We start from the raw sequence: 27,525 nt of genomic DNA, 5'->3' as shown, positions 1-27,525 counted from the left end.
TTTCTAGTTGAAGCAGCGGCACTGCCTCACCAATTGTATGTTTACTCGTTTCTTGTCTGTCCCAATCAATGTATCTCTATATTGGTATACACAACAAACTTTAAAGATAAAATTATTTAAAACAAAACATGTTTACAATTCATATTTGATCGTGCCGATTTCGTTTGTAGAACAAACCTTTCCTAAAATATGCAGAATGCTACTTAACATCGTGTTTAATTTCAATTTAATATTTAGTATTTAACTTCCCTTCATCGCAATTCTCCGATTGTAAAATTATTTAGCATTGAAAGTTAAAAAAAATTTTGATGAATTAAAATTTTCCGCAATCAACAATCCGACAATGAAAACTTTCTGTATTGTACAATTTTGAGCGAGCTCTAATTCCTCGTGAAATTTAATTATGCTCGTTTATTAAAATTTATGTCCACCATTCCGAAATCACGACAGACTCCCGTCCGAGGGGAAGTCACTGCATCCGTCGTTAAAATTAAGATCGAAGCTTTTGTGATATCCAGGTTAGTGCATTCGTTAGGCGATTAAAAATTCAAGAGCGATGCAAGCTGCTGAATAAGAGCGCTTTCGCACGGCTCGATTTAGCATCGGGTTGCGGTAGTCCAGCAGCCGCTCTCTCTCTCTCGATGTCGAAGGATCGCTGTCCTGTAAGATTTATTTGACGACACGAGGGTGGAAAATGAGGGCGAGGGAGGAAACGCCGGATTTCAAAGGGAGCCCGATCATTCATTCGGTGTAAGGTTGAAGAAAGGGAGAATTCGATCGGGAGGGAAAAAGAAACATTTTATTTTTAATCCTTGCATTTTATTTTCTTATGACAAACGAAGTTACATTCTATTTTGTAAAAGATATTAAGACAACAGAAATTCTCCGAACCAGATCATACATTTCGTGAGTTGCATGACGTGATAAAAAAAAACGTGCTCTTTCCACAAACAATTTATATCATTAAATTTAAATTTATTTAAATTTAAAATTACGTATATGATTTATATAAAAATCTCAGAGAGATTGAGATAAAGATACAAAAGATAAATTATCAAATATTCTATGATAGGGAGGAATAAATTATTAATCTGTATATAAAATAGTAAATTAATTTAAAAAATAATAAATTTACCTAAAAATTGTTAAAAATGTATTAATTAATACTTGTATATGATCTTTTTGTGTATAAAATATTTTCATTTTAAAATTCTTGGATTAGTTAACATAATGGAGAAATATACATGTACGTTTTATATAATTTAATATTTCATGATTGCGGTATCATAAAAATGATACCGTCTTATGACTGGCTTCTTTAAAAAATAATCTTGAATAAAAGAATTTTTATATATAGCATACATTTATAACGTACACATCATGTGTACACATCATACGGAAGGTCGACATATAGGCTAATTAAATTACATATAGTAATTACAATTCCGAAGTCTCTTACGACTGACATTGCGTTCGCGTTTTTAAAAATATACGATACCTCCTACGATATATGTATAAATCCCGCGTTCGCGATTACAGAAATCAGCAGGTGCATTAAATAACATGCTTCTTAGGTAGATAGATATAGAGGCATATACCGTAAGAATAACAATCGGCAGCGTTGAAGCGCATTCGTGTACGATGTAATCACTTTAATTTCGCATAACTTACTATCATCTACCGCGTGACTGCATTGTAATATATAAACACTACTTGTGTATTTACGGTCCATAACTTGGACGGACAAACACTGCGTTCCTTACGTACAAACGCTGTTCAATAACATTGCGAAAGTATTCGAGTACATGAAATTTACCGAAGGACACGTATTACTTTTATCTAATGGCTTTTCATCGATTAAAAGGCCGATGTGAAAGTCGTCCTGTGCGCGATTTAAAAAAAAAAATCGCTCCATTAGCGACGTATTAACGTTCACCTCTAGGTTCATCTGAAGATGATAAAACACGAGGCGATAGAATTATATTACATGACTGTAAATAATACTACTGTTTATAATACACGCTCGTTTCCGAGCACATCCGTAAAGGCACTTCTTTTGTAATAATAATGTATAAATCTCACTGTGTTATTCTTCCCATCCCTCTCGTTCGCGTGTAAATAAAAAAAAAAAAAAAAAAATAAATAAATAAAAAAAAAAAAAAGATTGAAGAATATTTTCTCACAGTAAAGATATATGCTGCGTATGGAATGTGAATAAATTATATCTAGGAAAATATCATTAAATTATATAATATTATGTGAATAAATTAAAATTTTCGTCTAAACGAGACTTATTCCCCAAATTATTTCGACTGATTCAATCTTTTAACTCTATTCAATTTTCATTTTCGTTCAAAAATTATTGTGTTACATAATATAAATTAAAGCAACTGGATTTTCGCTACGTTACAATATTGTACATGTGCATGAAAAATTGCACACGCGATTTGCCCTCGCGTTTCTGTCTGCGTTCAAAGTGCATCAGAAGGATAAAGCTACGTTTCTTAAATAATGTAATCAACTGCGGGAGCGTAAGTGTAAATTACTGATAAGACCGAGCGGAGCATTTGAGACGTCGAGAGAAATCGGCATCTGGGACGAGATTAAATATCTCGGGTGAACGATTACTAAATCATTTCCCTCGTTGGATTATCATCCTGTACGATTAATTGACTCGATATTTGTAAGCCCCGCGAGTTTCTTACATTATGTATTGGATCGGTGCAAGTCGGTAGGCAGTTCCGTGTAGATCACTCGCATTTACATACCTAGCGCGACCGTTCCAACCCTAAGCCGTCACTTCGCACCTGCGAGAACCTCGCCGATCGATGCGTCCGTGACTCCGATATGTGCAATTTCTTCTCCCTCCCCTCCCAGTAGAATGTAAAACGTTCGACTATTTCGTACTGAGCAATTTATTTGTTAATACGAAAATAAATCTTGTGCGTTCCGGCACTCGATCTTTGCTACGAGGGAAACCACCACTAAACTCGTACGTTAAACACATTTCCTGATCGAATCAATCGTCTCGGAAAAAAAGGACGTTTTTCCAAAATCCTTATTTCTTAGGAAATCGCGAAGAGCATGTGCATCGATACAATTGTACGAAGCCGCTCTGTCATTAACTTCTGTTATCGCTCCTTTATTAATAGCCGCTACGCAGCTGTTTGTTACACGAACGCGCTTCCTAGCGCGTTTACTTATACAGCAGTAAAATATTTTAATTCGTTATCCTCTTTTGGTTGTCCTCCTCTCTCTTTAAATCAGCTGTTTCTCAATGTATCATTTCTCATTTCAGTTGATATACATCTACTTCATTATCATTTCGTGTTCTTCCTTACTTTATATCTATGTTCACCTCTATTATTACTTATTTTCCTTACCCATCTACTTCTTCTGTACAGAATATATTTACTCAGAGATACGTACGCATATATACGTATATGTTCATATTTTATATATGTATATGTACAGCATTAGGTTAATTCTAATTGTAAGTGTTACTCTATTATCATTGTCTAATAAACTAATAGTTATTTTTATATTAATATTACTGGTATTACTAATATTATTATTGTGTTTTTTTCTTAATATTCCTATTTCGTTTTAGGTTTTATCTTCATGTGTATGTAAAGATAAAATCGAATAATCTATTTGAATTCTAATATCTGTCACAGAAGATTTAAAAGTGGAATCATTATTGATACTGCACCCGTTAGTGTGCATCCTTCTATTACTTTACATTTCTATTTCTTTACATGTTACAATTATTATATACCAAAAAAAGAGTTTACATTATTATTACTTAACAACAGATCAGGTACAACGAAAATATTCTATCGTTATTTTTAGAACGAACGAGTGGTTCGATTTTTTTCCGAAACGAATGATTCAATCATCGCGATTCTATGTGTTTCCCTGTGTCCTCATCTCCACCCTTGAAATCATCCCCTCGTCATACGAATGCGTTTATTTACTCCAGGATTCGTCCGATGTCCTTCATTTCTCGGATCTCCGAGATGTCGACGTTAGGATTGAGCAGCACGTTATGCTTGCGCTGCTTGTTGTAGCAGATCTGGCCTCCGATCTGGCCGTTCTCCAGAGACTCGTTAAGGGCGTACGTCGCAGCGTTGGAGGCATTGGCGGCGGTACGCTCGAGACAGAAGTGCCGGCACGATAATATTACGACGAACAGGCCGAATAGAAGCCCGAGGACGTCGCCGATGAGAACGTCCCACCAATGGTGCCGGTTGTCGCCCACTCTGGTTATCGAGCACGTAACGGCCCACATGCTCGCCAGGCACTGCAGCCATGGTTTCAGAAACAACATCCGATTCGGCATACGGTTCTGTAGGTACCACTGTGTACGATGCGACAAAAGACGAACACGTTTTTATCGTTTTTACAAAACGAACAAACGGAACTCTCATATTATGTACTTTCACGATAATTCCTATTTTCTAATTATTTTGACAATATTTTTATCCGATGGCAAGAAAAGAACGCGAGAGGAACAAATGCGTAATATACTTTGACAAAAATTCTCCGGTTTTTTTTTCTTATTTTGAAATGAGTTATGTATTTTCGAGAATTTATTTCGCGACTTTCTCATATTTATCTATCTGTCTCGTGGGTCCGTGAAAATCGATATGCCGCCGGTAGATTTTTTTTGCGAATTTCTTTCCCGTCGCTTAGATACTGACTATCGATATTAGACCGGAAGTACTCGATGCTGATATCGCAGTTCTCTATATTGCCAACAAGCTGCTGAACTTTACAGATAAACTGGTGGGATGTTCTATTTTCTTTCCCAATTTTATATTATAAAAAATAGTTTGTCAAGTTTTTATGTTGTAAAAGAGAATTTTCTTACCACCAAGAAGATGCTCGTGTAGACGGAGAGAGCGGCATGACCGGAGGGAAAGGATTTGTTGGAATCGTTGATGGACCAGGCGGAAACCTCGGTATTCGTGCACGTGTAAGAAATGATGTATCTACAAAGAAAATACGAGAACGTCACTGCTTTTGTTATTTTCTAGTCACATTAGACACAGATTGATAAAATTTAAAGCAAATATTTTGAAATATTCTAAGCAAAATTCCAATATAGTTGTTATCGTTATGATTTTACTTAAATAATAATATGGACAAATGAATATTTTATTTTACCGCGAGGATACAAGACCAGGTATCAACAAAGTAGAACGTATTATAGAACTCTATATAACCGACCGTACGTAGCTTTATGTTTCCTCGCGATAAATTGATAAATATATCTCCTACAGTTAACAACTCTTTTTTTACATAAAATTCTGATATAAAGGAAGGATGTAAAAAAGTGCATAACGATTCATCTTGCGATAAGAACATAAATAACAAGTCCGTTCTTTGTGTTTTATCTCTCAGCATTGCTGAGAACCTACGCAATTATACGTAGGTGCTTGGCATGCGTATCTCCCTTCGTTTCTTTACCGGAATCCATATAGTATACAAACCCACGAATACGTCATTCGCTTACCGGGCTACCTACATGTCGACGACATAAAAGTCGACCGGTTTGCGCCTAAGTAGTAAGCCAACCGGGACAAAGAAAGAAGAGGTCGGTGCTTACTCATTGGTGCAGTTGGCCGCCTCGCGCGGTTTGCACGTGTCGAGAAAGTGTGGCCGCGGCTCACCGATCATGAATTTCATAGTTTCGCAAAGGAGTGTAAGCGTTAAAATCCCCGCAGTGTAATGTCCGTACCAGCGCCAGATTAGTTTACTCCGGGTGCCGTAATACGATGCGCTCTCGTAACTGTCGGCAGAATAGTAGAGGTATTCCGCGATCCATATCTGAAATCGACCAAAAAGGATCTTTACGACATGTGACTCTCGACGCTTCCTGCTGCTCTCATTTCAATAAAGCCGAATCGAGAAAAAAAAGATTAATGAATCTTCTTTTCTTCACATGTTGAAGTAAATTTTTTTTCACACTGCCACTCGAAGAGATCGTCAAAATGTATTGATATCCCTCGTTCTTTTTTCTTATTATTATAATATCTCACCTTACATGTTATGATTTTACTGGATTGTCGCATCAAATTTTTCAGTTTCAAACAAGAAATAAATTCAAAATTTATGAGCGTTACTCACTTTAATATCTCAAAAAAAAAAAGAATTACATATGTACAGCCAGTCACAGAAAGGTTGCAACAATTTTATTTTTTTTTTATTTCGCAATGAAATTTATTCATCGAGCGATTCTTATGTTTGTGGATCCATGAATAAGAACTAATCGCTCGGTGAGCAAGCTGCATTCCGAAAGCCATTAAAAGAAGTATTGCAATCTTTTTGCTGATCAGTTGCTGACTATATATAGGATGACTCTCAAAAATTTGAAGTGACAATTCCTCACATTTTAACTCAAGACAGAAACTTTATATTGATTATATATGTCCAAAACGGTTTATCAAAGATATAAAGTATCAAAATTGAAAAAAAATCCGTTTTTCAAAAAATTTAAAAGATTATTTTTTTTTCCAAAATTACTTTGATGAAACTTTGTGTATGTTTAACACTTCATCAAAATAGCTCGAATGATATTCGAAATTTTTTTCTTCAGTTTTCATTTTGTATCTTTGAAACTAATTGTAGGTCATTTCGGTCATATAAAATTTTCGTCTGGAATTAATATGAGAAAACATCTTTTAAAATCTTTTAGAATAATAAGGAATATCCTGTATACAGTCGTTGATCTTGTAGAGATTGATGTACTGTATTTCTGACTATAATAAAAAAAATATAAATAAGTTAACATCTGATTTAAGTTAATATTGTAATAAAATACGTTCAACTCAAAATATCTTTCGTATAATATGAAGCTTTAATAACCATTTTTTTCATAAATTTAGTGTAAGATTAGAAGAATCAAGAATATGTGAAATAGAAGTATTTACCACTAGTAAAGGCACGGCGACACTGAAGCTTATGATTACACCTGCAGAGATTGTGTCGCCCGTGAATTTGAACGAGATCTTCGGGTCATTGCAAAAGAAACCGATCTGCTGGTACGGTTGCACGAGGAATTCCAAGAGCGCCAAGAGTGTGATCACTAAAATGCAATAAATAATCACAAATTAAAATAGATAGACAATAATTCATTGATCTTCTCACGAAGATTAATAAACAATTTCGCAATACAATATTTTCAAAAATACTTATACGGAAGGAACGAAATTTTGCTGAAATAAAGCCTCCTGTTTTACCGATTAAAAAATGTAATTTTTGTATAACAAATACTTTCTTTCTCTTTCACCGATTCGAAAATCCTTTTCCAGGATTAAAGTATATGCATTAATACGTGCCTGGGAAGTGGAGTCTATGCCTAGAACGATCAAAAATTTCAAAATTGATATATATTTTACCATTTCTTAGTGAAACATGACGTCTCAGTTGTCAAATCATGATAACATTTGCTTGAAATGAATGCTTTGCAACCTGTACGTATGAAATAGTGGTTCCCAAACACGTAGTTTACACGACAAACAACGTCGAGTTCTTAGAATTAGACGTAGCACAGACTCTTGCATAATACATAATACATAATGCATAAGAGAATCAACCAATCAAAATTCTTCTTTTCAATGGAATGGGAAAAAAGGAAGGATTCTGATTAGTTGATTCGCTTATGCACTAAGCGTTATGTGTTAGACGCTTTAGACGCTTCATCGCGACGAATTTGTTATACGAATGTAAAAAATTGATACGAATGTTCGACTGCGTGTATCATAGGTTGCGTAAGATATTGATGTGGTAGTATATAAAAACATGTCGATGTGCGGCGCGACCTCTGGTGACTTTCGTCGAAGTTCGAGCTTCGCTTTAGGATTCTTTTAATTAGCTATAGATCTGAATTTTGTTGGACCATAATTATATTCAAGGAAAATTCAAGCAATATTACAAAAAATTTATATATTCCAGCAATCAATTTGAATGTCCTATAATAAAATATATATAATAACTAAAACTATTATTTCTATATAAAAATTAATTTGCAATTTAATCTAATCACGAATAGAATATTAATAACTTATACATGTTATGTGAATATCAAATGTGTGTATGTGTGTGATTACAATATATTATAATAAAATTATCATAAATATATCCAAAGTCTACATGTTTAAAAAATTGCGATTAAATATGCATTATCAAAAGATTTCCTTACGCAATTTTAAGCGCAAATTGGTAAAGACAATTACGAAGAAAAATTATGAAGAAATCAAATTACGTTAACAATTACGAAAAAAAGAAATTTGAAATTTATCGCGTCTTTTTAACACTCTTAAAGTTTAAAAATTAATCATTTGTAATGAAACATTTCAGTGCATGTTTATATTTTTATAATGACTGTTACTTGTCTTATTTGTATAATGATTGTGTTTTGATCAAATAACTCAAACTCGCTAATGAAACAACATAAATGCGGTTCTTCATAAATCAATCTATCTTGTAAGATATGGAATGAGTTGCCTAATTGTGTAAAGTAAACAAAATTCCTGGAGTGGTAAAATAATTGCGGTCAATATCACGCCGTTTCGAATTTCCGTAGATCAAAAACATTTTTCTGCATTTCGACATTGATACGATGTAAATTTTGTTTTCTAAAGTTTTTTAAATAAAAAAATAATTTCAACATCATCTTGAATATGATGAACGAAACGCTTAATTAAAGTAGAATGAAGTATCTATCTAATTCTAACGTATGCGAGATATAAAATAAAATATACCGAATTTGATCACTTGCATTACTAAAATAGTACATACTAAAAGACATTATTCTACATATGAAATTATCAAAGTCAAGCATAAGATTTTGTATTTATATAAATTTTTATGTATATACTATAATAATACATAAATATTTTAAATACTCATTACGTACCTAATAACGATATTATCAACAAAATATACTTATATTATTTCATTATCAAAGTTAATTATATCTGCATTTAGATACTTTAATTTATATAGATACTTTAATTTATACAGCTGCGATAAAGCAGCTTTTAATGTATGTTAATATGTATGAATTTATGAGAAATTTTTCATTCAAAACAGAATTTCTTCATTCCAAGCGATTTGCCAAGATATATATATCTATCTCATTCCATTTTAAGCAGAAAACTAACTTAAAAATAGTGGACCAATCAAAAATGTCTGAACGATGTCCAAACTCTTATTTGAAGAACTCCACGTCTTTCCAAGTTATATACAAAATTGACATTTTTCGATATACAGACTATATTGAAAGTCTGTAGTCCACGTTACATATAGATATACATAGATGACACTATAGATTTTTAATATTGTCAGTGCATTTCAAAATCTTAAACAATTATAATTAACGATCGAAAAATTATAATCAAATAACACGCGTAGTATGAGTATTTTATCTTCTATGTATACACATCAGATACCACAGTTTTTTCTACATACCAACAATCAAGTGATTGCGACAAGACCATTTGATTGATCTACATGACGTCTTCTGTTTCTCGATAACTTTTTCACCTCTTCTGTTCTCATTCACGATAGGAGGATTTTTCTTCGCGACGGTGCATTGTCTTTGGGAAAGCGAACGATTGTGCATCTCGTGTGTGAAAGGAAGAAAATGTTTCAACAACACTGCGATACACTGGCTTGCTCGTCCGACACTCAATGAATGTTCTGATATCTGACCACCACGAGGAACTCGCACGTCACGTTACTATTACGCGATTTAATGCGCATGCGCAATAGAGATTGTTTTTCAATTGCACGTACTATAAAAAATTTTTATCCTTTAGAGTAAAGAAAAAAACAGCGAAAAAAAATAAAAGAATGATCTGAGTCTCAGATATTTATTTAAATTTATCTGCGATTTATCGATATGTATATATATATATATTAGGTGCGCAACTAAGTTCTCGCTGTTATTTTAATGAAAATGCCATCAAAATAACAGCGAGAACTTAGTTGCGCACCTAATATATATATATATGAATATGTAAAATTAAGATTAATGTGTAAAATGAAATAAAAAAGCTGCAATCTTACACAGTTGGAAAATTTGTTTTAAATTTTATACATTTCTTGTGTTTTAGACGGTTCAAAATTTTTGTGTTAATTCAACACAAAATGAATATGTTAGAAAATAATATTATGTAAAAATTAACAAAAAATGTAATTCTTTAACAAATTTAGAAATAAATTGTAGAAACATATTTCTTCAGTAAAATTAATACTTATATTATACGTTAAATTAACATACATTCATCTTTCATTTAATTATTCATTTATTCATTCATTTATTTATTAGGTGTTGGAATTAATTCGTAGCGTTTTACAAGTGATGGGAAGTACTTTCATTAATGTATTTTTTAATGCTCATGTGAAATAAATAACATTCTTTCATTAAAAAACGCTACGAATTAATTCCAACACCTAATATATTTTTTAAAACTACAATGTTTTGTCCATTTATTTATAAATTGGATTATTTTTTATTTAGTATAAATTTAAAATTCCTGAGAAAGATAATATATTAATATGATAATGTAGCAATTTGAAGAATAATTTGGATTCCATATGTTTAATTTAAATGAGGCGATAAGAACCTATTAGGAATCGGCTTTGTAATTCATGAGGTAATATTATTATACAATAAACTATATTTAATGTAAAATATAGTTAATAAATTTTAAAAAATTTAATATTAATTAAAAATTTGATATTAATCATATAATAAAAAAATTATTTAAAATGAAGTCATAAAAAAATTATTTCATCATATAAAAAAAACATACGTTTCGGCTATTTCTAGCCTTCATCAGCATAGTAAAAAAGTTGAAAAAAATTGTTAATTTATTGCAACAATTTTTCAATTTATTTATTATATTTATTTATTATATTATATAAATATATATACGACCGAAACGTATATATTTATTGTACATTATATGACGAAATCGATTTTCATTATATGATTAAATTGCTAATTTTAAATCTCTTCGAATTTATATATTATTAAATGTCAAGGGATTTGATTTCTATATTGAAATATCTATATTATACACAGGATGAAATCAAATTTAATCAAATTTCAATATATCTAGTCGTAAATATTAGATACTCGGGAATATTGGTACGTAACGTGCACGCGAATAATATTAATAATATATCTAGTCGTTTGATAAAGAACAATGTTTTGGTCAATTATCTAAATAATAATACTATAGGTAATGTATGCGTAAATGCATCTCTAATTTTGTTAAGCCATTGATGGCATATAATACATCTATTGATTTGCTGTTCACATTTATTGCAACTGTAAAATCCATAAACAGGAAATCTCTATATAAATAGGGCAAAAATTTCCAAAAAAATAAAGAAATCCATTAAAAGTGAAAATGCCTTATATCACAATTATGATTCAAGTAGGAAATTTGTCGTTAAAATATACAAGGAAGTGACACCAGATTACTCATTCTGACGTCGATATTTTCGCACCGCACAATAAAGGGATTTCCATTATGATTATATTTCAGATTGCGAAAAGGATTTTTTTATGATATACGATGTATTAGCGAAGTGACTTAATAATAGTGTAACGTCAATAGATAAGTTATTGTAGAGGTAAATTACTATTACACAAACTCCTTTTCTTTCTTTTTTACGTAAAAATTCATATAGATGGTGTATAAGAGTATCAGGAGCGCAGTAAGAACTGCAGTAATGTAACTGTGGAGTAAGGAATGCAAAGTATAGCTATACAATGATATAGAAACAATCCGATCTAAATAAAGATAATATTGGAACACAAAAAAATATTTTTAGCTAATATTATGTGTGTGTTTATGTATTTGAATCCAATAAATTTGGATAATTTAATTATTAGTACAATCAACAATAAGTGAAACTAGACCGATATGTGAATAATACAAACAAACGACAAGCTGAATCTTAGTGCTTAATAATATTTTTACATGAATTTTTTAAAACGCAATTTTAAATGAAGCTAAAATAATAATATCACAAATTTAATTAATCAATTTAATAATATTGATACTAATAAGTCTTTCAAATTATTATAAATAATTATATTTGTTTTAATTATTATAACTTCAATCTTAGAGTAAAACTCTGTTCCAGTAAAACTCTGAAGAGTTTATCAGATTAATAATTAAATTAGATTTCTTAGACAAACACACACATGCATCGTGCAATACATACCTACATATTTACATATGCGATGCATCCTTATAAATTATATTGACATAACAAGTAACAAGTAAATACAATATCCACAAAACAAATTTTGTTTGTAAAAATCTTATAATTATATAATATATACGATTATATACGTATTATATAAATAAAAATTGTCAATAATTTTAAATGTCTGTGTAAAAATCTTTATCGCAAACATGAATAAATGAACGGATAATCTTTTTTAAAAAATAAGACAATATTTTTTTTTATTAAATTATTAAGAAATCTTCACAAATGCTTCGAAAAGTGACGATTCTCTATGGATTTGTAACGTATTTTCCAAATGGAAAACTTCATAAGTTTTGGCTCCGTCAAGCGCGAGTGCGTCCGCCACGTGTCACTCGTAACCTTTTTTTGTCGTTAGATAAAACGTGCACGTTCGGTGCATAATTCAATTAGTGGCGCAAGGCATAAAAAAATAATATGCTACCTCACGCGTCGAATATACCGTGTGGTAATTACGATTTTCGCTTACGTCAAAAAAGCGATTGTGACGCTTTAAAGCGTTACAATCGTTCATGTTACTTGTTTTTGCGAGAAATTCATATAAAAATATTTTATGTCATATGCAATATACCATCAATATAAATAAAATACTGTTTTTACATAATATGACATTAAATAACACGTAATAATCGCTGCACTGTTTATTAGTTTGTGACTAACTCTTTTACTTTTTATCTAAACTAATTTTTAATTTCAATTTTTTTACAAAGCGCATTAAATTATTACATTTGTATTATTATTTGCATTCCATTGAATCGTAAACAGATATTATCGCTATGATTGTATTTTGATGATTGCATTTTGTAAAAAATTAAGTATTAAATTATTCAAGTATTGAATTAAATACTAAATTTTATTTGCGTAATATAGAATTTCTTATTAACTTGTTACTAAAGAATGAAAGAAATGCACTATACTTATCAAGAATTTGTACCAAATTGTATGCAGATTACTTTCGCATGATAACTACATGTGTTTAATCGCATATAAATCATGTGACAGTTCGACAAGCTGAATACATTAATTAATAATTATGAATTTGAATAACTTTATTTATTCACATTTCGCAGAATTTTCCTCAATAATTTTAATTGTTTAAGAACAAATTTAACAAATTATTTTATTCATTTTTTTTCTTGGAAAAAATTTCCTTTCTGCGCATTTTATATTTTCACCTAAAATAATCAAGTACATTCTTATAAGTATAATCAGATTTAAAAGTTAAAAATTTTTTTATAAACGGTAATTAAGTTTTTATAACAATCTTAATGGGATTAATCCTTTGCGATTCGCTAAGAGCACAGTGCCATGATGAATTTCAACGTTCCGATCCATCGACAACGTATATCATAAAAAACATTAGTCTTATCGACAAATACATATTATTATTATTACATGCAATTGTTAATAAATAAAAAATAAAGAGGCATTGGGTTGAAACCAAAACGCTATGAACTTCAAAATTTGAAAACTTACAAATCTCTCGAAAGATCACTAGATATATATTTCGAATTTTTGTGAGTTTGATCATTTTTACACATAGAAAACTACGAGTTGGACAAAATTTTCTTTTCACTTTGTAGTTCTGTCATACACGTATTCAAAAAACATTGTCAAAAAATTTTAACATGAAAGTTTAAAATTATTTAAAAATTAAATTATTCCTAAGATTTTTTGTTACTGATTTATCGAGGATTAAATAAAAATAGCATTTTGATATAATTACTCACAATTCCGTTAATAATTAAAATTAGAATTATTTCATAATTATATAGGCCCTAGTGAAGTAAATCAACTATTAATAAAAAGCCTTTAAGAGCCGATGCAAGTTGTTATGCGAGACATAAGTTTATTAATATTAAAACTACTTATTTTTTATCTTCTTATGTAACTCTAATTCATAATGCATAAATTCTGTAAAATATTCTAATAATTCAACTACAACAAAAAGTCTTGGAGCCGACACAAATAGTACATTAAATTTAATGTACAACTTGCGTCAGCTCCAAGGCTTTTTATTAATTATTATTTTACAGAATTTATGCATTACATTATGAATTAGAGTTACATAAGAAGATAAAAATCAAGTTAAGAGTATAAAAGTCAATAAGAAGAAGCTCCTAAAGAAAAATTCAAACTCCGACGAAATCACCAGAGATCGCGCTGCACGTCGCACATCGACATGTCTTTTTATACTATCACAGTAATATCTCACGCAACCTATAATACACGTAGTCACACGTATGTGTCAATTTTGTATAACAAATTCGCCGCGATGAAGCGTCTAAATCTAATTCTAAGAACTTGATGTTGTTCGTGTAAACTACATGTGTGGAAACCACTATTTCATACGTACAAGTTGCAAAGTTTTTATATCAAGCAAATGTTGAAGAGAATGATCAAAAATTTCAAAATTGTATATTTTTGTATATTTTTTACTATTTCTTAGTGTAATGGCGTCTCAGCTGTCACGACTTGACAGCTGAGACGCCATGTTACACTAAGAAATAGTAAAAAATATATCAATTTTGAAATTTTTGATCATTCTCGGCATAGACTCCACTTGCCAGACACGTATTAATGCATATATTTTAATCCTGAAAAAGGATTTTTGAATCGATGAAAGAGAAAAAAAGTATTTCTTATATAAAAATTATACGTGCTTACGTGAAACAGGAGGCTTTAGGATCCTCTTAACTATATCAATAATTAACTTAATATCAATAAATGGACTGTATCAATATCTGCTTATCATATGCAAACAACTGGAGACACGACAGTGTCTCGGTGTTAAGCACTGGCGCGAGACATTGTCTTCGTGATAAACACATGCCTATTAATCTGTAAATACATATATATTTTAAGTTAGTATAAGTAAAAAATTGTTAAAACTCTCGCATAAATCAATGGCAAATTTTTATTTATTGTTCTATTAAATACATATAATTTATATTTATAATTTTTTATTATACTATCATGGTATAATATAATAGCAAATGATATAATTTTAATGTAATGTTATAATTTTTTAAAAAATCTATCAATAAATACATTTAAATTCGTTCGGAGATTTAACAATTTTTTACTATATTATATGTATTTACAGATTAATGTAATGTGTTTATCACGAAGACAATGTCTCGCGCCAGTGCTTAACACTGTCGTGTCTCCAGATATGTTTGCATATGATAAGCATATATTGATCCATTTAATTTATTCATGTAGTGTATTTTATTAAATTATTTTCGATCAGAAGCAGACGAACTCGATTGAAAACCTGATCAAATTTTGTTTTTTTTTTATGTTTCCAAAATCGTGAAATCCTTGATTTTTCGTGCGTTCACATGTGACATTGCTATCATATACAACAAGACGAACGAGACGAGCAAATTACGGAGATTAAGTGCACTTTGTCACACTTTCGCGATGCGGGATGTCTCATCGCGGCGGAGAGAAAGACGAGACAAGTAAGGAATTGCAATGTGTAGCGTGATTCATTCCTAATATATTTCAACGTGTAACTATGTCAAGAAATGGTATAATGCGTCAACTGATACACCATTGAAAATGTTCTTCTAGAAATTTGATTATGCACGGTATATTTGTGTGATCAACTACAACTTCGAAATTACCAAAGTATAAAAATACTACAATTTTATTAATTTTTTATCTACAAGTATTATTACAATATTATTACAAATTGTTCCAATAATTATTATATTTTAACGATCATAAGTATACATTTTATATTTCATAATACATTATTTTACTATATTTATTACTTTATTTTAAGTAATTGTATTTTTTTACATAATACGTAATACGTATTCGGAGAGATTATTCTTTGCTCGATTGATGTTTAAAGAATTATGATTTCACGAATAATGATACGTATAATAGCATCAAGAAGATGGACCGGACATTGTTTTAACTTCCACATGATCCGGTTAGCCCAGCGTCGTACGTGCACATTTATGCCCCTAGAACGATCCCTAAACTCAAATTAGCCTTGAATTCTCCTTAATCTGAGTCTAACTAACTGTGTGTGTCACGCTCGCTGCATATGTGCGAGCAAGAGAAGAACAGGCGATGAGTGGCACACATCTGTACGATACAAACGTTGCGGGGGAGAACATAACACCCACTAGTGACATACACGGCTACGCCGTAATCGTTTAAAAGGTTAAAGCCCTGTTTGATACTTCGGGATATATATTTTTTCTCTTTCTTCTTCTTTTCATTTTTCTCCTGCAAACATCTGTGTAGAGCTTTATCTGTGACATATGATTGAGACGGCACGAGGATAGAGAAGAGCACAACGAAATTCAGTCATCACCGTCAAAAGTAACATTGATTTAAAATTTAACTATTACTTGTTTATAAAATGAATTCGATTCTTATTAAACTAAAATCATTAAAATTGAATAAGTCTAATTTAAAATAATTCTACATATGTAGAAAGAAAATTTAATCTACATTTAATGCAAAAAAAAAAGTTTATTCAAGATTCATTTTTTTTACTTTGGACGCTTTTTTGCAATTTTCCATTGGTCATGATTGCCATTTTGTTAAGAGAGATGTATTTTAGTTTTACGAATAAAAATAAAATGCAATAAATCTCAATAAGTACGTAGGAAAATGTCCACCTTTGATTACAAACTCGTTCAAAACAGATACTATACTTTCATCATGTATGGTACTTCTCAAATGCTCTTACTACATATAAGAAAAATTCTCTGTATTAAATAACATTCGTACGCTTGTATTGTATTATGTCGCATATATACGGTGCTTAGAACGAGATCGTGCAGCTCATTGCTATAATTACGCGACAGATGCACAGGGGTATTTAAAGCGACAAGCTCGTAAAAATTCTAATTAAACACCCGCCTGTAATGTATTGCATTACACAAAGCGGCACACCCGTAAAAATTCTAGTCAAACATTCGTCCGTAATATTGCATTACACAGTTCGTGGTTTCCCTGTCAGGCTTCATTACACGCGTGGTTTCACCCTCGGCGAATGCGCTTCCATGCAAAAGACTGCACTCGTACCGCATAAGCGACAGAAAGGAAAACGAAGGGGAAAAAAAGACAAGTACTTCGGTTGAAATCCGATTCTCACGTTTCTACGTCTGTTATTCATCTGATCGTATCGAATAACGATTGATTAGAAATGACTGAAAGTTAATCTCAACGGATGCAAAAGCTTTAATTCTCTTCTTATTAATGTGATATATACAAAATTATATTAATTGAATATATTTAATAATTTAAAAAATATAAGTAATATATGAGAGATAAATAGATCCAATTGTCCATTTTTTATAAAAGCATTATGAATTTCAATATATATGCAGTCAAAAAAATAAATTTTTGGATAGAGTTGAACAACATCAAGCGATAATAAAATTGTATTATTAGTACATTTACATCTTATTTAAGTTTTCTATTTCAACTTCTCTTTGTTTATATATAAGTATACGATATCTTTTGCTGTGTTTTCAATCAAGAAAAAAGTTATTTTGCAATTTCACAAAACGAGATAGTTGTCAGTGAGAATACTAGCGATTAAATTAATTATAATAGCGTGCTAGTTTCCGCGAAGTTTCGCATTTTTAGCTATTCAGGAAGAATGCGCGGTATGTACTTCCGACTATTCACGGTTTACTTGCTAATGCAATAATGCCAGTCGCGTCAGTTAACACACAAGCTAACACTTCCTCTCATCAGGCGTAAAGACATGCACATTCGCCACGAATATTTATGGGGCTAATAAAAGCCATGTTGCACTCAATGAAATGGGCTTTAAATACTAGATTCGGCAAATTGGTTATCATAGGCGTTACTGGAGTAGATAATGTGACTTGCATCGAGGAAGTGACCGCAAAATTTTAATTTGATAATTCAATTCTCTATCGTGAGAAAGGATATACCTGATAAAAAGACAACGATAGCGAATCTTTCCTGAAAGAAAAATTCTGTCAGCTATAGATTTATAGCAAAACTGTAAAGTGTATCAAAATCTGAAAGTTATCAAACATGTACGTGCGGATAATTCTCGAACTCACTTTATGAAATTTTAATACAAAATATCGAAAAAATAGGAAACGAAAACTAAAATATTACATAGATCGACATAAATGCGAGAAAAATAATACACTGATGTCTTTTATTATATCAAATTTGTAAAATTGTGAAATCAATATCATATTTGCAGAATTTTATTATAATGTAATCAGGTAATTTTTACTCTTCCCTAAAGGATCTAAAATAGCACAGCGAAATTCGAGAAAAATTATTAAAGTTAAAATCAGAAAACAAGAAGAAAAAAACGAGCCAATTTTATATTTTCGTTAACGAAAATTACATTATGACTTTTTATTATTTCAATTAAAATTGATTTGAATTGTAATATTTTCCTAACCATCTCTTTTATCATTTCGGACTCCTGTCTTTTACATTCTTTTTGGAACATATCAAAAACTCTCATACGTTTCAAAGAAAAACTGGGGAATTTATTGATTGCAAACTTTTATTTATTGATATCAAACTTTAAAAAATGGAATAGTACTTAGATTATAGAGATTAAGTTCAAAAGCGGTACATAAGTATTCTCAAAACTTACTTAATAACGCCAAAGCCAGATCTACATATATCCAGCGTAATCTTTTGCAGACATTCATGATTTTTTCGGATACAGTAAGGGATGCTGTTACGTTATTGGTGTTCACTGTTTCTTCCTCCAACGTTATGGTACTGCACGTCAACTGCTCTGTGGAACTCTGTGGAAAAACAAATTTGTCAAAAGATTGGAATGGGAGAAATCATGGCCATACGAAATATCTAGACGAGACTTGATAAAAGAATTCTTTATCCTAGACGAGGGTCTAGGATAAAGAATTCTTTTATCAAGCTGTCAAGGGAATGAAATCTGAGAGAAAAAAATCTATCGCGACTAGTTTGGCTGATTAGGCACGTTTTTCTAAGGCACGTAGCACTATATTCGTGAATAGTTAGTATTAGTGTTAGTATGCGTTTTCGTCCCACTTTCCACCGTCGCCTTTTGGTTGATCATTATTCTTCTTTTTCTTTGAGCTTTAACTTCACAGTGTTATTATGTTCCGCCCAAATATTTCGTACGTAAAGCAAACACATACCATTTGAGATACAAAAGATATCCAATGCGAAACGCACACAACGATATTAATTAGACACACAATTCTGTAAAATATGGTTCGTATTATATTTTATTATACAAGATATCTAAAATTCGCGAATCAAAATACTAAGATACCTGAGCCGAATAAAATCTTCCTAATTTATTTTATTTTTTTTTAAATTCTACTTATGATGATATTGAAATAATCTAAGTGAGAATCCAATCCTCATTTCATTCACTTTCAAAAATAAAATATATTGTTTATATAAAATATATGTAAATAAACGAAAAAAAATTTTATTAAACTTTGACATTGGGCCTTGTTATATGCATATGAATTAATAAAGTCAAAATAAAAAATAAATTAAAAATAACAAAGAAAGTAAACATTTTCTTTTTAAATCAGTTTTAAAATGATTATTAATCATAGAAAGAAAATTCCTTAGGATTTATTCTACTTTCAAATATTACAATTATGTTTAATTTTGTTTGTAATTAACTCTTTAATCTTTGGAAATTTTTAGTAATTTGAATGCAAATTTGGCTTCTTAAAAGATAGCAACATTGAAAATCATTATTCTCTGGCGTAAACTCCACACATAACAAACAAATAATAATAGCTATAATAAAAAATCACATAAGTGGGCCTTATTTAATAAGTACATCATTTTAAAAAAATACTTATATTTATTTTAAAAAATTAACACGTGAAGAGGCTGATTGACAGCCTACTTAGTCTTAGTCCCCCCTCCTTCCCGTAAAACATTAATTTTTAGCTAAAACGAAATGAGAGCAAAAATTTTTTTTGCAGATTTTCAGAGCGCATAAATAGCGCATTTTTATATATAATAATTTATTCATTAAGATTTGATTAAATGGAAGGACCAGTTAGACAATTGTAAGTGCCTTAAGGGATGCAGCGCAAAAATTGAAACTATGTGAATATGAAAGCGCATAAATAGCGCATTTTTATATAATTTATTCATTAAGTACAAAAACGAAAGCCAAAATCGGTCAAAATTGGATATTTTACACAATATATTATATTATTATATTAAATTAATTTATTTCAGATATGATTGAAAGCCGAAAAACTTTCGATTTCAATCATTCTGAAACACTAATAATCCTCCCTAAATTAGAATAGAAAGAAAGAAAATAAGAAACTTATTGCGAAAAATATTATTTCAGTCAGGATTCGAACCTGGGACTTCTCAATTTTTCGGGAAGAGTATCGTAACCTACTTTCTTTCTACTCTAAATTAAAACATCTTTAAATGTTTAAAAAATGGAGACAAGAATGAAACACATTTCTTTTTACGGTGTACATATAAATAGTAAGTAGTTATATTATGTAAATAATAATAAAATCGCTATATTTTTCATCAGAAAATAAATGAATAAATAAAATAAAAGAAATAACGCAGCATACAAAATTTAATGTTTGATCTGCAGATTAGGCTATGATATTCTTATGTGTTTTGATACTTTGAAACCGGATCAAAGTGCCTAAATTGCTTCATCAAGTCATAATTTTTTTGTCGGAAAATAATTCAATTTTCTAGTATTCTTAGAATCATTTATGGTTTAGTTTTTAATATACAAGCTGAAGTAAACGAAAGAAAATAAGTTCAACGATACTATGCAAGCTTATAAAGTTAATATGCAAGTTAATAGATTAAATATATTGGAAAATCGAGCTCTCTCTTCGAGCTGTCGAGAAAAAAAAATATTGTGACGTGATGGAGAAATTTGGATATCAGATTCGGTTTTAGAACGTCAAAATATAATTTTCTATAAATCCCCAAATCAAAAAAATTTTTTGTGTGTTTGTGTAATTAATAAATTTTTCGATTTAATTGAAGAATTATTATTTCATTAAAATAATTTTAATTTTTTAAATTTTATACATCTTTGATTTCTCTTTGGAATCAAGAGCTGCATTCCGTTATTCATATGCGAGTATTGAAAATCTATAATATATATAACGTGAACTATAAATTTTCAGTACTCTCAGTGAATAATGGAACGCAGCTTAAAAAAGAATCAAAGAATATATATTAAATATAAAATTAAAATTATTATAATGAAGTAACTCATAATGAAGTATATACATCACATTTGATAAAAACTATTCAAATCTTATTCACATCTACTTTTGATATTGTTTGATATTGTACTTTTGATATACTTTTGATATAAATTAATAACATAGTAACGATACATTATAAATTCTGATAAATTATAAATTCATTTTATATGTTACTAATTCGTAAAAAATATTGTAACATACGGTATTATACTGATGTTATACACACAATCTTTTGTCTAGTGTTTATGAGGCATGTACCCGATCACTATCGATGCCATTCACGGATAGATAGTAATCGTAATCCATAATTATATATATAATTATATAACCAGTCTTTATCTCAAAAATTTGTTCAGAATGGCAAATAGCAAGTGTTCTGTTATAATTTTTTTTCAAGAATTTTCTTGCTATGGTATTTTGAATTTTGAGATTCTTGTGTAATATAACATTGTGTACTCTATATAATAATATATTATATAATACACTATATCTTATCTTAAATATTTTATTTTACTAGTATATTACTTAAAGAGGTCAAATTGATTACGACCAACTTGATTGCGATTTATTATAATAATATACGTCGAATAAACTGTGTTACGTTTATATGCATGGTGACTTCATCAAAGTCCAAAAGACAGGGTGAATTTTTTAATAATGCGCGCGTCGACGGATTAAGTAACGTGATACACGAGTGTTGTTACATACCAATTCGCGATATACGGTCGCATCGGTTTTCCACCGCAAGCTACAGACACGCGAGATACAAGCGGGTTATTCTTTTTTTTTTTAATAGCGATGCGTATTTCGTAAAGTGATCTCCTGTCCACGGATCGCCTGTTTTGAGAACACAACTTAATCGAATTACGCTTTGTCGGAAAACATAAAGCAGCTTGTTTTGTTAAGGACAAGTCATACAGAAGAATGTAAGCAATAAGAAAGATAGATTAGATAATTATGTAATAATTATGTAATAAAATATTCATCATATTTGGATGTATTCATCTTGATATTATAGTATTTTTTTATTGAAATGAATTAAAATTCAATATGAAAGAGCTATTTATCATGTTGAATTCAGATGTATTTATGGATTCAAATGGATTCGAAAAATTAGAAGCGCGAATAAATGAATTTTTTCAAAATGAATTTATTTCTATTCATTTCTGGGAAGTTATGATAAAATAATTATCGTCACAGTAATATGATTAAATATCACGAGACATAGAAAAACATAAATATTATGTACATAATATTTATGTTTTTCTACATCTCGTGATATTTAACTATATCATTGTAAGGTTATCACATAGAAAAACATAAATATTATTAGGTGTTGGAATTAATTCGTAGCGTTTTTTAATGAAAGAATGTTATTTATTTCACATGAGCATTAAAAAATACATTAATGAAAGTACTTCCCATAACTTGTAAAACGCTACGAATTAATTCCAACACCTAATATTAATATTATCAATAAAAAAATAGTATAATACCAAGATGAATACAAATTCAATATGATGAATATTTTATTTCGTATTATAATTCATTTCAATCAAAAAATAATATAATATGGACATGAATACATTCAAATTCAATATAATGAATATTTTATTTCGTATTATAATCATTTCAATCAAAAAATAATATAATATGGACATAAATCGTCCAAATTCAACATAATGAAGCACATTTCTATTCATTTGAGTGCAAAAATGCTTGTATAAATGAATTAGCCATAAATATATTTCAAGCCAGTTCAAAATTATAAATAAAAAAAATCTCATTTAAATTCACTTCAATTAAAAAAAAATGTTGCGCTGCAACATTGTTGTACGATGCACTTTCACAAGATGAAAGAACACGTTTATACATAATTATATTACACGACGGTTGAATTTAATGTCAGATATATGTAATTCTGCGTTTTAAGAATATTGTGAATTTACTGAAGATGGCTAGATTGAAACATCTAATATTTTATTAATATAATGATAATTAAATAATATCTTGTTGTTGTGTGATCACAAACAATATCTTGTGGTATTTATGCTCTTCTTTTTATACTTTTTAATTTATAAATCATGTTCGTTTTTATTATGTAAACAAAAAAATTCTATGCATGATTTGCAAGCTGACTTACAGCATCTGCATTGAAAGTTACGAATTAAAGTTACGAATTGATAATTTAATTACATGTCTCGAGAACGCAAATTGCTCACAAAGGATTTGAGTGCGTATTCTATCGTTTTTAACTCTAAGATATGTTCGCTTCTATCCTGATCTGACCCAACCGTTTCCGTGTTCGTTTATTGCATCTGCATTGAAAATTACGTTACCATAGTTGTGATATATTCAGCAAACGAGAATAGATTGAAATGAATTGAAATGGATTCAGATTTTCAGAAATATTTATTCACGAATGTTAAAATGAATGCTTTTCAATCCTGAATGCATTTTTATTCATTTATAGGAATTGCATGCATATCTCTATGCCTTTCAATATAAAAATAATATTAGCTTTTTCTATGCACAACACAATTGTGAATACTGTTCAATTCAAAATTTTGAATAGGAAATGCAGTTTTTCAATCCAATTGCATCCAATTGAATCCAATTGAATCCAATTGAATCCAATTAAATCCAAAAAAAGTATTCGCTATTTATATATATATATATACAATATATATATAAAATACGCATTCGAATAGAAAAAAATTTCAATCCATTTTAATCCATTCTCGTTTGCAATTGTGAATACTGTTCAATTCAAAATTTTGAATAGGAAATGCAGTTTTTCAATCCAATTGCAGCCAATTGAATCTAATTGAATCCAATTGAATCCAATTAAATCCAAAAAAAAGTATTCCCTATTTAAAATACACATTCGGATAGAAAAAAATTTCAATCCATTTTAATCCATTCTCGTTTGCTGGGTAGATTTCCTAACTTGAATAGTCGCCAATTTTAATATCTTAATTCAGAACAGAGCAGAGCGACACTTTTTTCCTGTCAAATCTTTATTTACGCGAAAATGCTTCGATCGAGTATATTTTTATCGAGATTTGAGGTAGGCGTATTTTTAATATTTATCTTCAATCCATTTCAAACACGCAATTAATTAAGAAAATTTGTACTTTAATCTTTTTTAATTCATTGCAAAGTATACATATCCTATTCATGTTCATGAACAGAAACGAATTTATGCCCTTAGATATTAATTCATTTCAATTCATTTCAATTCAGCTCCGAGTTCTAAAGCGCGAATTCGGATAAATTAAAATGAATTGCAATTTTTTAATTCATTTCAATTTCCATTCTCATTTACTGGGTTATGTATTAAAATTTGTTAATCGCTATTTTAAAAAAATAATATTTTTATCGCTAACAGATTAACAGATCGTAGACGTCGGGAATTTTATTACACTACTTAAACGTCCAACAGGAACCAACCTCTTAACTGCAGCTTCTAGCTGCCCTTGGCATACTTGCTGCCCCCAAACATTAAGCTTTGTTATATCTAATGTGATCATGAAATGATAAGTTTACCATATTATCTGCATTAACAAATACCGATTCTAGTATGATTATTTTAGCGTAAGAAAACTGTGGACTATAAATCGACTTTAGGAATATAAATCGAAAATTTTAGCAATATTTTAAATATAGTATTAGGTGTTGGAATTAATTCGTAGCGTTTTTTAATGAAAGAATGTTATTTATTTCACATGAGCATTAAAAAATACATTAATGAAAGTACTTCCCATCACTTGTAAAACGCTACGAATTAATTCCAACACCTAATATAAATTTTAGAAAAATGGAAAAATAAAAAGAGCATATATCACAATGCAAGATATTGGTAGCGAATATTTTATATTTAAATTTAATAGATTTACAATTAAAAATAGACAATTAAAAATACAATTAAAATATACAATTAAAAATATTTTGGCCTTAATTAGGCCATCTTCAGTAATTGCATAAATTATATCATATATAAGAAATTTATGCAATTTTTCGCGAAGTACCTAAAACCTGAGTCTTACAATTATATGTTATAATCTATACTGTTAAAAAGGTAATTATGTAAAAATGTTCGTTTAGAATTTAGAATATTTCTACGATCTAAAGTAAATTAAGAAATCTGAAGTCCAAAGTGTCGAAATTAAATTTGTTACAAAATCCAGTGAAATTTGTTTTTTTTTTAAAGATCCAATAGTTCAATGAATTCTTAATCGATTATTGATTTGACACAAAATTTCTAGACTCTAGTGAGCACAATCAATTTCTTAATTATTTACAATAATTTGTGAATAATTGAAGTTATATAATTTAAAAATTATACCTGTGTCTCACAGTAAACTTTTATGGAATAACTTCGAATAGAGGATAACTTGTTATAAGAACTTCTCGTTAGGATGTTATGTTAAATTCTTATTACGATTCACAATCTTATATACTCGATTTGTAGAGAAGATTAAGGAGAGGGTAATCTTGAACGATGTGGGAGAAGTTGATATTAAGTAAAGAAATGTTTCCGATAATCAGTTTATATAAGAAAAAAATATTTACATAAATATGTACAAATATACATAAACACGTATAAATATTCATAAAATATATCCATATTTATTAGGTTGTAAAATTTATATCGCTATCGATCTTGCGTTATAGTGCCCTTTTTCGTTTTAATTTTAAATCATTTATTTATATAAATTTTATTAAACAGTATATATTTTTAAATAGTATATATTAAAGTATATTAAATAGTAATATATTAAATAGTATAAAAAATTAAATAATATACTTATGTATACATAATTTTAACAATATAATAGATATATTATTGATGCAAATTTATCAAAATACTTATTGTTAGCATGCCTACGAGAATGCCTACGTTAACATGCTTAGATGCACGTAGGTTGGATAACATTTAATTGTACTTTTTAAATTTCAATAGACAATAAAACGTTTATATACAAAAAAGGTAGATACTTTTAGTGGGACGCGCGTGGAAAAGACAATGAAAAACACAATCGCTATATGTATACAAATGAATCATCATCGTTCTCAAAGAATAGAATTAATTTTGAATTTTCTACTACTTACAAAGAAATTATTTCAACCACCTGTTGGATCCGCAGCTCTCTTTTACAGCCTATCTCATTCGTGCAACTAATAAATCATTCCAACTTTAGATCATTTTCTTTTACCCCTTGAAGGAGTACGTAAAATAGAGTTCGTGGGTCGCGATGCGTTCTCTTCCACTCTTTCGATGGAAAGAAAGAAATAATACGTAGGTTGTGGCTATACAATGCTTTAACTAGTGGTGGTAATAATTGCAATAGCGAGTGGGATTAAGCCAGTCTCTAAATTTAAATCTGAAGACGTTCCTCATGATTCCTTGTTGGTTCTTGAGGTTGAGTCAATCTCAGTTCAGAATAATGTACTATACTTACGAAATTTATCCTCAGCTCTATAAAGCTAGCAGGATCAAATCAGCAGAATAAAATCGGACCTATCGGAATTTGTAGTACTCATTTCGTACTAAATTGTACCATTAATGATAATTTTGTACCATGTGCCATTTTGAAAAAAATCATGGCGGTGCTAGCTTAATATTAAGCTGATAGGACCAATTCAAAATATCATTAATAGTACAATTTAGTACAAAATGAGTACTAAAAATTCCGATAAGTCCGATTTGATTCTGCTAATTTGGTCTTGCTAGCTTTATAGAGCTTTTATCCTCTTTTAAATCCTTAAGCTTAAGAAACATGAATCTGTAGCTTTAGTAAACTAATACAGTAGCTTTAGTAAACTAATATAAAATAGACTGTTCTCATTTCTTATTCTACATAATCGGTAATTCTTTCACTCAGCAATTGAGTTTGCATAAGTGAGTTCTAAGAGTCCCATAAGAAGACCAATTAAGTTCTCAATTGTTTCTGTTTATCGAAAAAATTTT

General features: G+C 29.6%; 2 protein-coding genes across 4 annotated transcripts in view; one reads left to right on the top strand and one right to left on the bottom strand.

The window, feature by feature from the left end:
* The window catches only part of Snx1 (sorting nexin 1), a 55,893-nt gene that overhangs the window by 13,217 nt on the left and 15,151 nt on the right, over nt 1-27,525 (top strand). The gene's annotated exons all lie outside the window — the stretch shown is intronic.
* Nucleotides 798-27,525, bottom strand: part of LOC105150848 (phospholipid phosphatase 1) — a 37,445-nt gene continuing 10,717 nt past the window's right edge. For 2 of the 3 annotated variants that reach the window (XM_011064198.2, XM_011064214.2), the window contains exons 2-6: nt 18,926-19,082; nt 6,936-7,090; nt 5,612-5,832; nt 4,874-4,994; nt 798-4,360 (exon numbers count right to left, since the gene is read on the bottom strand). In XM_011064198.2, coding sequence (XP_011062500.1) covers nt 3,974-4,360; nt 4,874-4,994; nt 5,612-5,832; nt 6,936-7,090; nt 18,926-19,082 — 1,041 coding nt within the window. In that variant the 3' untranslated portion in view covers nt 798-3,973. Of the gene's footprint in view, nt 4,361-4,873; nt 4,995-5,611; nt 5,833-6,935; nt 7,091-9,477; nt 9,789-18,925; nt 19,083-27,525 lie in introns of those variants that run through there. The other variant, XM_011064205.2, reaches the window with a different exon arrangement.

The sequence above is a fragment of the Acromyrmex echinatior genome, chromosome 3 (genome assembly GCF_024713525.1).
Source record: "Acromyrmex echinatior isolate Ae372 chromosome 3, ASM2471352v2, whole genome shotgun sequence".
NCBI lineage: Eukaryota > Metazoa > Arthropoda > Insecta > Hymenoptera > Formicidae > Acromyrmex > Acromyrmex echinatior.
Note: the sequence above shows the minus strand (reverse complement) of the source record. Positions and strands in the feature narration are given on the sequence as shown.